Source organism: Polyodon spathula, chromosome 22, assembly GCF_017654505.1.
Source record: "Polyodon spathula isolate WHYD16114869_AA chromosome 22, ASM1765450v1, whole genome shotgun sequence".
Lineage (NCBI taxonomy): Eukaryota > Metazoa > Chordata > Actinopteri > Acipenseriformes > Polyodontidae > Polyodon > Polyodon spathula.
Genome location: NC_054555.1, coordinates 24,870,069 through 24,881,967, shown reverse-complemented (window position 1 = coordinate 24,881,967; position 11,899 = coordinate 24,870,069). Strand labels below are relative to the sequence as shown.

Genomic DNA, 11,899 nt, shown 5'->3' with positions numbered 1-11,899 from the left:
GGATTAGTAGAGTGTAAAAGAGTATTCTCAGTATTAACAGCATCTTGGTCTTGGCACAGAATGGACAACAGTCAACTCTACCATGAATGTCAGTCGTACAATGAATGCAAGCAGTGATTTACAAGTGAATTTGTATCTAGATAGAGAGGGTCTGTGAAGATTGAGCTCCGTATTGATCAGTAAGTCATTGTTGTACATTGCTGTTCTATCCTAGATTCAATCCTGCTAATTTGTGTTATTTTTATTTATTTTCATTGATCTTTTTTTTAGTCTCAACTAGTACCAATAGGATTGCAATAAAATCACTCTGCTTCTCACACACACTGTGTTTTAATATATTCATGACTGATTTTGATATTTTAATAGACCTAAACCTAACCTTTTAGGTTTTTGCTACTAAAGTAATCTCACCACCCGTGAAGTTCAGGTGTCAAAATGGAGATCGGGACATCTCTAAATGGGCAGGCAGTGTAATGATTTCAATAGCACCCCCACCAGGATATTCTAACAAATACATATAGCAAAACAATTGTGTTTGTGTTTAAAAATACGTTCACGATTTACATAGGCAGTAACAGGGCTAGAAGAATGGGATTCTGGAGTGTTCAAAATATTCACAGTACACATAATATTTTGTATCGACTAGCTAGAAAAACAATGCTCTTTTGTTATAGATGTGAGATGTTTGTTTAAAATCCTTGAATCCTGCCTTAAATTGATCTATTTCCAGATTTGGCTGGACTGAATTATAATAAGCTGACTGGATCAAGAGATAAAAAGAGAAATCCAGATAAAACAGATTTTAAAAAGCAGCTTTTTTGGGTCTGTGGGCACAGCAATGCCCTTGTCATCAGTGTGGGCTGCATCAAATCATTGAATTGATTGTCATTATTAAATCATCCATAGCTTCACACACACAATCATACACTAAGTAATTATCTAAAAAAATTGTTTTTAAATGCTGGCACCAGATGGTTTGTAGAGTTTGCTCTGAATAGGTGGACAATGCGATTCTATTATAGACTACTATGGAGCTCTCAGCCATTCAAAGCACCAGTTCAGTATGATCTATGCCACAACACAGCCAATAACTGTTGGACGCCATTGTCGTATCTTAATTACTCCACTCTGACATGTGCTGCTAACCCCCGATCCTGAGCTGTGCAGTTTTGAGTTCACTGGCTGCTGAAAACTCTCAGAAATGCTACGGCAGAGCTATTTGTGTTGCTTTAAAATTACTACTGCCATCTTTGAATATATTGAAATAAACACATGCAAGTCTGGCAAGTTTGGGTGAAATACTACTGGCGAGCTTTAGGATTTTCCTCTTATCTCACACTTTAACAAATGACTTAGGTAAATAGTATCTCCTATGGTGGATTCATGCCAGGCCTGTAGGTGAGGCATCGCTGTACATATGTATGCTATACTATTGTATTTCATTTTAGTATTAGCACCACTCATTCAATTATGATGAAACCTGATATGGATTTTTTTTACATTTGTGGCCTCTGACTGGTTAGGCTGCTGAATACTGTGTGCATCTTCAGAACCAATCACTGTATTATACATGTTAATGGCTGGGCACTTGGTACAGTATGTCACAATGACGTATGTTCGTGGTAATAACGCAACTAGAATCTGATTGGCTATTAAACTATTAAAAGGCTACATCTTGTGAACCACTGGTCTGGTGCAAAAAAAGACCTGAGCTACCATTAGCATTGCATGCAGTTTTGAAAATCAACAATGCTATTATTTATGTGCCAAGAAATTATTAGTCATTGAGTGTGTGGTTTCTAATAGCTTTTTAAATATAAAGACCTTTTTCAGTTTTATTTATCTTTGATCATAACTTAAAAATGCTTAAGTTAAATCTATAAGAAAAAAGTCAAGTAGGCCAATATTTTAGTTAATACCTTCTTCAGGACCAGCCATGGTTTTAGGTACTGTTGAAAAGCCACTGTAAGGATAGCTGCACCATTATTGAAAATGAATGCTCAGATAAGTCATGCAATATATGGAATAAAGTGGTACAAAACTGATTGAATTACATCAATGCATGAAGATGAAGTGAGAATTTGTCAATGACAAGCAGTACAACTAGAATCTCTGCGGGTTTAACCGCACCAACAACACTGGCATACATTTGTAATCAAGTGCATAATCAACGATAAAACACTCTGAAACAACATACCTGCCACAGAGCTCTCTCCTTAAGGTTTTGTCTTGAGCTGAGTTGACGACAAATAGAGTAAAGAAAAAAAAAAAGAGAAGTGCAGTGAACAGCAAACCCATTAGTGAATGAGATCTTTCTTGATGCAGCAAAGAACAGTTTTGATTCTTATAGTAGTTCTTTTCTACATGCCCTCTAAACAGTTGTATTTTGTATTGAGCATTCTGTAATCAATACAGTGTAAAACACAGCCACTTTCACAATCTTTGTAATGAGATTTTTTTCATGCACAGTGGATTATATGATCTGTTTTTTTTGTGGGGTTCCAACACATTTATAGTTATTTTACAGTGCTTTCCGATTTGGGAATTACGCTCTTGGGAGGAATAGTTTTACAGTTGTAGTCCTGGGTAAATTCAAAAACTGTAGAATACATAGAAAAGTTGAGTTTCAGAAAGCTTATTAATAATAATTACCATGCAGATTGAAATGTAATGCCTGTGTGTGGAGCGTCAGTCTAGTCAGGGGGGTGCAATATAATGAAGTACTGAACTAGAAAAGGAAAGCAAGCAGTACTTTGTTGGGTACTAGGAAATTACCTGATGGCTGATTTGTTGAACCACACAAGGATTCATGATCCAGATTTATTGATACAATCTTTAATACCCCTTTATTATATGTGGCCTATCTTGCAATCTGTTAATGTCTTACCGTGGTGGTAATGACACATTTCTCTCGGAAGAATCCATGATGTCTGAATCCATCATGGTCTATGGCATGTTCTACTGCTATGTTTTATTATCAGCTCGGAATTGATCATGTAATTGGAATGGGACTGTGTTTGTATATTTTTATAGTTTATAAAGCAGTTACTATATATTACCTGCTCATGGTTGTGCTTTATTTCAAAAACCACTTTTTATTTCCTTGTTAGCAACTAACTTATGAAAAAGATTACATTAACCTATTTATAAACTATCCAAAACTTCAAAAAATTTGAATTCTAAAGTTAGAATTCTAAACTAAGACAAAAGTTGTGGTAAGTGCCTTCTAAAGCATGTTCATTTAGACAATTCCCTGTTCTCATCTATGATGTCTGTATTCATAGTGGCTTTGAAATTCAGTGACACCCCATGCAAGAAGTAATGTAGCAGCAACTTCATAAAGGCTGGATAACACCAAGTAACTACACGTATAATTCAAATCAGTTTGACAAAGGTAATAATTCAGTGTTTCAAGTGCAGTTCTTTGACTTGTATCTATCAACACGTACCTTGTGAAAGAGCCCACAGTTATTGCTTAGGAAATGTAAGGACAGTTGCCATGACATCATTCAAACTCCATGAAATCAAAGTCTCTCTTTCGAGAAGTATACTTTCCACTAATGAATGCAGGCTAAAATAATGTTTAAATAACAGGCAACAATGATGCTCTCTTGTATTTGGAAATAGTCTTTGTTGGCATACCTGTAATTTAATTTGACCCTGATTTGTCTTGACCTTCAAGTTTACTGGACAATGTTTTTCATTTTTAGAAATATTTGTGGACCTTGGCTAATTTCTCTGGAATGTGCCACATTTCATTTAGTCTCAGTTTGAAATTGAGAGAGAGCTTTGCTTCTGTTTATCATCACAAACACTGCTGTTAAAAGTTATCCTACAAAAAAACAGAATGTACTTTGAGTCTGTATGTGTTTCATTTTCTTTCAGCAATAATCTCACACAGTCATGTTTACTTTGACAAAACGTTGCCTTCAAGCTTCCCAATCTTCATGTATGGACATTTCCCTGCTATTTACTTCTTGATAAATCTCACAATCTCTTGCTGAGCCACACTAATCTGTTTTCTCGTTCTCCCAGGCCAGTTTGCACTTGTTCATCTACAGTCTGAAACTGCTGCTCTCATAATACCTAATACATTTCTCTGCTAGCATTGTGTGGTGGCTTCTGCACTCTTCATTCTCCAAAGCTCAGCCAGTGGGATCATTAGTAGACTCCTTCCCACTTAATAACAAGGCTTCTAAAGGTGCAGGGTTGTTGAACTGTATACAGAGTAGGAAGCATGATGCAGTCAGGTAGGTTATTGTGTTGCACGCCCCACTACTGATCTCCGGAGCTAGACTCACATTTATCATATGATGCACAGTATTTCTTTTTATTTGCAGACTCTCTTTATCCTCGTGGCATTGTTGCTGATGTGTATGATGGAGTACTTTAGGATTATTTCTGTGAGCTAATCTTCCTAACTCAGGAACTTCAAGCCAAAGTTTGAAGACCTTGCCAACATACTGTGCTGCTAGGTCTTAAAATGTCTATCAAATAAGGGAAAACTTTGTAAATTATGCCCTTCCCTGTTGTCTGTTGGCAGCAGTGCAATAACACCTTGATTAAACCAGTTCCAGAGCTTCATTACTGTGTGAATCCTGGTGAAGGTACCGGGCACCGAAACATTGACGATTTGACTTGTTCACTTTTTAATCTTGAGGCTGGATAAATAAAAGTTAATAGTATAGTTATTTTATCTGGCAACAGAGTCTAGCGAGTGGCACAAGGTGCCTGTACTTTACTAAATAAGTAAATAAATACACATTTAAATTTTAAAGGTTTAGTATCCCTCTGTGGGTTTAAAATATTACATTGTACATCTGAGGCCTTCTTCATGTAAATTTGCAGTTATAAATAAAGCATCGTAGATCATATAAATAAAACAAATCAGAAGAAAATATGCTAAATGCACTGAAAATCGAAACCCACCCTGGTTGACTATGGATGTATAAAGCCAATGGAAAGGTCATGTATTCATCCCTGTTAACACGACTTCTGTTATGACAGTCTTACAATTTTGCTTAAGACGGATATGACCACAAGCAATCTCTAGAAACATATCCTTAAATAGACTCGCAGTGTGCCCAGACAGAACAATGCAGCAATGCAAAATAGATGTATTTTTATGGTTCCTTGGGGAGTTAAGAAGACATTACAGTGGCATATAATAACATTTCTTTCCAAGCTTTCCTTCTAGCTGCTTCTGGGTTTGAAATCCCAATTGAATATGCAGTTATAAAAACAGTACTGTTATTGAACTAAAAGCCTGTCAGATACTATAAGCCACATGGTATGAGACTGCAATAAGCTGATGAAGTGGCGGCCTCCTGCTTTTGGAAGGAGTAGCATTGGGAATGCTGTTGGAAGAGTTTTTAAAGGATAAGGGCGGGCTTGCTATATTTGTTTAGGATGTTTGAAATTTTTTTTAATTGATGTCAAGATAACTTTTGAACACATTTTGAAGATTAGAGCAGTCCTCTATGAAAAGCTAGGAGCTTGAAAATGTCATTGTAATGTTTTTTTTTTGTTGTTGTTTTCTTCGTGTTTACAGATGTTGTTGGATCTTGTTTATATATATATATATATATATATATATATATATATATATATATATATATATATATATATATTAGACATAGAAAAGAAAATATTAGCCTGACTAAGCATGGGTACATGCAAAATGACTGAATGTCATTCGTATTAAATAGATAATATGTGTGCTGCCATTGCACTTGAAGCAGGTGCAGTATCTGTTCTGGGATACCAAGATATTTAGTGAGGAAGCAGTCTGAGTGAGGTAAAAAAAAAAAGCTGACCAATGTTCCACGCCCCAGTAGTTTAATATGCATGTAATATCTTTCAAAAGAAAAGCTTTTTTTGATAACGCTATTAAAAGCAAGTTGATATCTTGACTCGGAACCTAAAATAGTCCTCATGTAACGAACATTTAGTTATTCATGGTACGGTAGTTGACCATTACTTGTTAATGGTCAATTATGTTGATTACATGTTCCAAAACTCCAGTCACATTTTGAACGGGATTTAATGGTGTCATATACCAAGCAAGTCCGGCAAGGATTACTGAAGATAAATCATGGTCAAATACATGCGTCAATATGGAATATCACTTGTAGTTTAATGGCCCATTTTAAATCTGTGCTTTGCATGAAAGTCCCTATGGGTCAGCCTCCACCTTGACTTTGCCACTCATGCTAACACCAATGCATAGCCATTATATGGCCTGATGTGTGAACTACAACAGCATCTAAATATTAAACAATGTCTCCATTATGATGCTTACATTAACAGGCCTGGTCTCCATGCTCAGCATATTCTCAACTGTTGTATAGAAGTTAAAACAATTGTGGGCTGGACCTCTTGCTCCAGGGGATCCCTGATGGAAACTGTACCGTTAAATTGTTAAGTTGTACATTTAATTAACTCAAAGTTCATATATGGCAGTCTAAGGGCACCGTCAGTCAAGGTCAAAGACGCTCGCCTGGGACGAGGGAGAGGTTAATTTCTTTCTGTCAAGAGCAGATGTTTAAATCTTCTGGCCAACTAATGAGAAAGCAAGAACAAGAGACAGCGGGAAATTAAGGATACGTTTGTTAGGCAAATCCATATTTATTGTTCTAATCCACACTTGTTCCAAAGATAAATGACATTAACAATTTCCGGAAAAAAAGAGAACATAAAGGATTTAGAGAGCGTTACGTAGTGCAAAATATGAAAATTATACCGCTGGGGTTTTCAGCCAATGACAGATTGTTTCAATGGCCCACCGCAATGCCATTTTGTGACACTCACCACCTAAAATCTGGTTTGGTTTCAAATAGGGAGAAAAGGCTGTGAACAAAATCTTTTCAGGCTCCATATTGAGTGAGCGTATTGCTTGCTGTTGTTGGGCTTCTGCTGCTGGGTATTTATCTGAACCGCTGCTCTTACCAGGCTCAGATTTAGGACCCGCACCAGCTGTTGCAGCCTCCTTGTGTTTAACCTGGGATAAGCTGTAAAGAGGACAGAGCACAGAGGTTTACATTAATCCACATCCTATGGTACTGCAATGGAATCAACCTCTTTGTGGATTTTTTTTTTATTTTTTACTTTGTTTCCATAGATTAAGGGCTCAGTTCGATTCATACTTAGCTGGGAAAAGGCATACTAGATTCCTTCAGCAAACTCATTATCTATGAAAGCCTGTGAGGCGTATAACCTTTGGTAGGATTGATGGTAAAATGTGTACACAGCTTCATAATGTGATCGTTAACAAAACAGGCACAGTTACAGGTGTCTTTAATAAAATCCTGCACATTGGTGCGATTTGCTTTGTTTGGTAAACAAGTTTTACATCTTCTAGTTGTAAAATTAAACTTACAGTGATAAAAATGACTGCTTATAGAAGAAGCAGCCATTTAAAAAGACAGTGTACTAGAATGATCGAGGACTGCAAACGATACCTGCAGTTTATCTGTCATCCAAAAGCCATTGATTCGGTTTGTATTGCATCCTTTTGCAGCTGTCCCAAAACGCAGAGTATGTGTTTCTCAGAAATAGGTGATTCCTTTGTTTTCCTGAAGCATGTCTGAGCATTTTACAAAATCGACGTAGGGAAGTTTTAGGAGTGCAATACGTTACAGCGCATTGAACAAAAGCAGAATGAAACGGATGCATTTATTCTGTGAAGCTAATCAGCAGCAGACAGGTGGGTTGAAACCATGACTAAACCTGATGATCCATCATGTTAATGAGAGTGCCTGGCTGCCTGTCCAGTCTGAGTCAGTACTACTGGACTCTCAGCCATTCAAAGGACATCCCTGGGACTGTATTGATGCTGTTGATATGGATAACAGTGCTTTGCACACAGGAAGGGAAGTTTGACTGAAAGATATTTATTCGTCCCATTACAGGTCCTTTCATGAGTGTACAAAGCAGTGAGGATGAATAAAAGGAAAAATGGCTCACGATCAAATTACAGAGTAGCTGTTTTTTTTGTGAATGTGAGGGTGTAGCATACTGTATGCATTCTTGCTGCCTAACTGAGACCTCACCACCCACCCAAACTTCAATAGAGTCACTTCATTCTGCAGTGTTTGGTTGAACTGAGAAAATGCACTAGGCACCAGGGAACAAAATGAATACAAATCTAAAGGAACAACATATATCTTTTATTCTGAGATGAAAAGTAAAGGAAGTTATCGATCCTCACAAGGGAACTGCAGGGTAGTGTGGACCAATGGTGGCGGGAGTTAAAAATGGCAAGATACTAGTGTGCTGACTGAGACCCTGCTCGGATCCGAGCCAGATTCAGATGTATTGTGAGGCTTTCACAGTTTGATTTTTGCTCGGCTTGATAAATAGCCAGTGGAAAGCCCCCTGGATGTGCCGTGGAAAAGGGGAATTCGAGTACTAGGGCCAGGACTTGCACTACATGTACAAGACGAGATTACGCCTTGTTAGACATCTGCAATAAAAATACAGCGGCCGTGACTTTTAAAATTGATCTATGTTTTTGTAAATTATTGCTGTGGTGCAAAATTCTGATATTCAGTGGTTAAATCTAAAAGCAATGAAATAACTAATAATGCATGTATTTTGAAGAATGTAATTTCAATTTAAATATTGGACTGGTGTAAACATTAATAAATCACTATCTGGCAGCTGTCAGTTTTAATGACTGCAAAATGACATAAAATCCATGTTTTAATATGAAATTCTGTAATGAAGAACTAGATAAGAGTACACTGCATTAATCCGTATAACAATATTAAACAGTATATCACATGCAGTGACTAGTGTATACAGCACTGTTTCATGAAAGATACACAAATGTACATTCTTGTCATAGACAATTTTGTCCTTGGAAATTTAAAAGCGTGAAGCTGGTATGCAAACAATTAAAAAAACAATAATTTTCTTTTAAAATGTCATTTGCACAATTGGGTCTGCTGTTACGTTTTAAAATGTTCAACTGAAGTGAGTCAGGAAAATAAAGCTGCCTTATTTTGCATTCTCTCTATATATTGAAGTTCTGTGGCTGTGCTAATCCCCACCTGTCAGCACTGGTTTCCACCTGAACAGTCTGCTAAGCACAGCCAGGAAAGCCACTGTGGTTCATTGTGTGCAGCTATATCTGAGGACTCTGCCTGGGTTTGCACTCCTGTTTCAGCTCAGTGATACGCAGCTTGTTATATCTGTGTGGTTGGCCTCAGACGTGGGCATCTTGTGGGCATCAACATTTTGACTGAAAACAAAGAATAATTAATATACATAGAACAAGAGGAAGAGATGAGTAAAGCTCACTAAGGGATAAATATGTATTGTTTTTAGTAACATGGTAGATGGTCTAAAATACATACATTAGGTGCTATTGTTCCCAAATTGTATACAGTTCGATTGTATACAATCCCTGCTACCTGCAGCTATCAAGTTTTGAGCCAGCATCAAAACATCTTGAATGACCAACAGAAAACAAGTCTATGGGAAGAATTGTAGGCTAAAGTCTAGATGGCATTGAATACTATTGAAATCATTCAAAGTGATGCTGCTGTCAAATAAACAAATCCTCTCCTTGGATTGTGGTAGATTTCTTTTTTTTTTTTTTTTCTAATGTTAAGCTTTAAAGTAAGTGCTAAACAAAGGTTTTAAAAAAATCTAAAACCTTCAATATTATTACTACTCCCGCCCTCTTTTTTTCTTATGTTGAATATATTTGGTACTTTGATTCATCTTATAAAATACAGAAATTTCAATTTAAAAGATGTAAGTTGCTGCTGCTTCCTGATTCTGCATTCAGTCACCTTGTGTAGTTTAATCTCCCCAAGTCTACAGTTTTGCATCACCCTATACAATTAATTAAGTTTGCCTCATGTGTGGTCCAGTTGTTAAAGAAAAGGGCTTATAACCAGGAGGTCTCTGGTTCAAATCCCAACACACTCACTGACTCGTTGTGTGACCCTGAGCAAGTCACTTAATCTCCTTGTGCCCCGTTTTACAGGTGAGCTGTCATTGTAAGTGACTCTGCAGCTGATGCATAGTTCACACACCCTAGTCTCAGTAAGTTGCCTTGGATAAAGATGTCTGCTAAATAAACAAATAATAATAAAGTTGAATGCAACCTGCTGAATAATGATATGTTAACATATTGAGTTACATACTGCTTTATAGTTGTACGTATACTTTATGAAAGAACTTACACAAATTGAAAAAGGTGACATTTCAAAATCTAACATAAAATACTGTACTACTGTTATGACTTCCATTAGATTTTTGCGATATCATTTTGAAGTTTCTTTGATTACATGTTAAATAAAAGATCTAAATTCTAGGTGATGCAAAATTTTTGATCATAGCTGCTGTACATCCTTTCAGACAATGACCTCTACTTAGTCCTGCCCTCATATCACAAGAAGATGTAATGGAAGTCACAGAGGCCTTCTGATATCCTTTAGATCAGGGATCTCCAACCCTGGTCCTGGACAGCCCTTATCCAATATGTTTTATAGGTGTCTTTACATCATCAGTGGCTAAAGATCTGGAAGACCTGTTAATCTGGACTAATTAAGCCAATAATTGGTTCAATTAAGTAACTGAGAGATTGGTTGAAACAAAAACCAGCAGCCACAGTAGCTCTCCAGGACCAGGGTTGGATGTGATCTGTTTGAAATTATTTAATTGTGTATGATGTTCATTTATTAGCTGCTAGAAAATTATATTTTGAGGTAAAACTATGGGCAGATGCCTTCTTCAGTGTTGTGGTGAACCCACACTTCTCAACACAAACCATATGACTGTGTTAGGGCGATTGCTCGCCCTATAGGGCAATAACCAAGGGTTTAAAATACACTTACTACCCTCACCGAAGTAGTTATCTACAAGCAATCTACAGGAAAATCATAAGGGATTTGCGAGAAAGTAGCTAATGATATTGGCAGTTGATTTGTCTTGGTCATTGAAGCTCTCATTGCTATGTCACACATGGGGAAAGTAGGAGATGCTGCCTGGAAGGATTCATTATTGCCTTAGAGTTATTATTAATATGTATTTTACTAAAGCAAACCCTTATAGTATAGGTCAAGGACAACAGCGTGATTATATAAAAGGTAGCTGGTGCCCTTTTACTTTAATGAGAATCATGGTTTGATGCCTGCTTTTATAAACTCATTTCGAGATGCTGAAGGTATATTAATTATGCCAGAAAATTGTGTTCACTTGAGCTATTGCATGTGGTCTATGGTTTTGCAATCAATAATCCTGGGAGGAAATGGTGTACATAAGAGCTATTGAGAAATGAAAGTACCTTCCCATATGCTGGATTAATAGTCAATTTCATATAGGATCAAATGGGTGTCAGTAGGAAGATTGTAGTCGTATATTGTAAGAAGGCAGTCCGCATTAAAGTTATGTAGAATGACTTCTAAATTCCATTCACTAATCGATCAGAGTTAAGACATCAGTGACATTCACTATTCGGTTTTAAGAACCTCACGTGTCTTTGAAAACATCTAAGTGCGGCTAGATAGGTATTCAATTTATATATCTCAATACATGGGTCAGGAAACAAACAGAATAAAGTACTGTACACATAAAAGCTGTGTTAAGTATCTTATAAATTCATAGCTATTGCATTAAAAACTAGGGGTGTGTGGATACTCTTTAAAGAGCCTTTAAAGCATTGTAAAGCATATGCAAAAAAAACATGGCAAATCACAGTAAGCTATAGTAAATGCATAGCATAATCATGCAAAAATACTCTTCTAAAGTACTGTGGTACAATTATAAGAGTAAACTCAATTTACAGCCTCAGTACAACAGTATGGCATTACAAATATAAGAGCCCTGCAAGAGAGGAACATTCACTTCAGCTTTTAAAAAACTCAATTGGAAGTTAATTGCTATT

The 11,899-nt window shown here is 36.7% G+C and overlaps 1 protein-coding gene across 1 annotated transcript in view; it reads left to right on the top strand.

Annotated features, from left to right (window-relative positions):
• The first annotated feature begins 4,237 nt into the window (after positions 1 to 4,237).
• Positions 4,238 to 11,899, top strand: part of LOC121297041 (transmembrane protein 132D-like) — a 45,327-nt gene continuing 37,665 nt past the window's right edge. The window contains exon 1 of the mRNA XM_041223052.1: positions 4,238 to 4,250. Within this exon, the coding sequence (XP_041078986.1) occupies positions 4,238 to 4,250 (13 nt within the window). The remainder of the gene's footprint in view (positions 4,251 to 11,899) is intronic.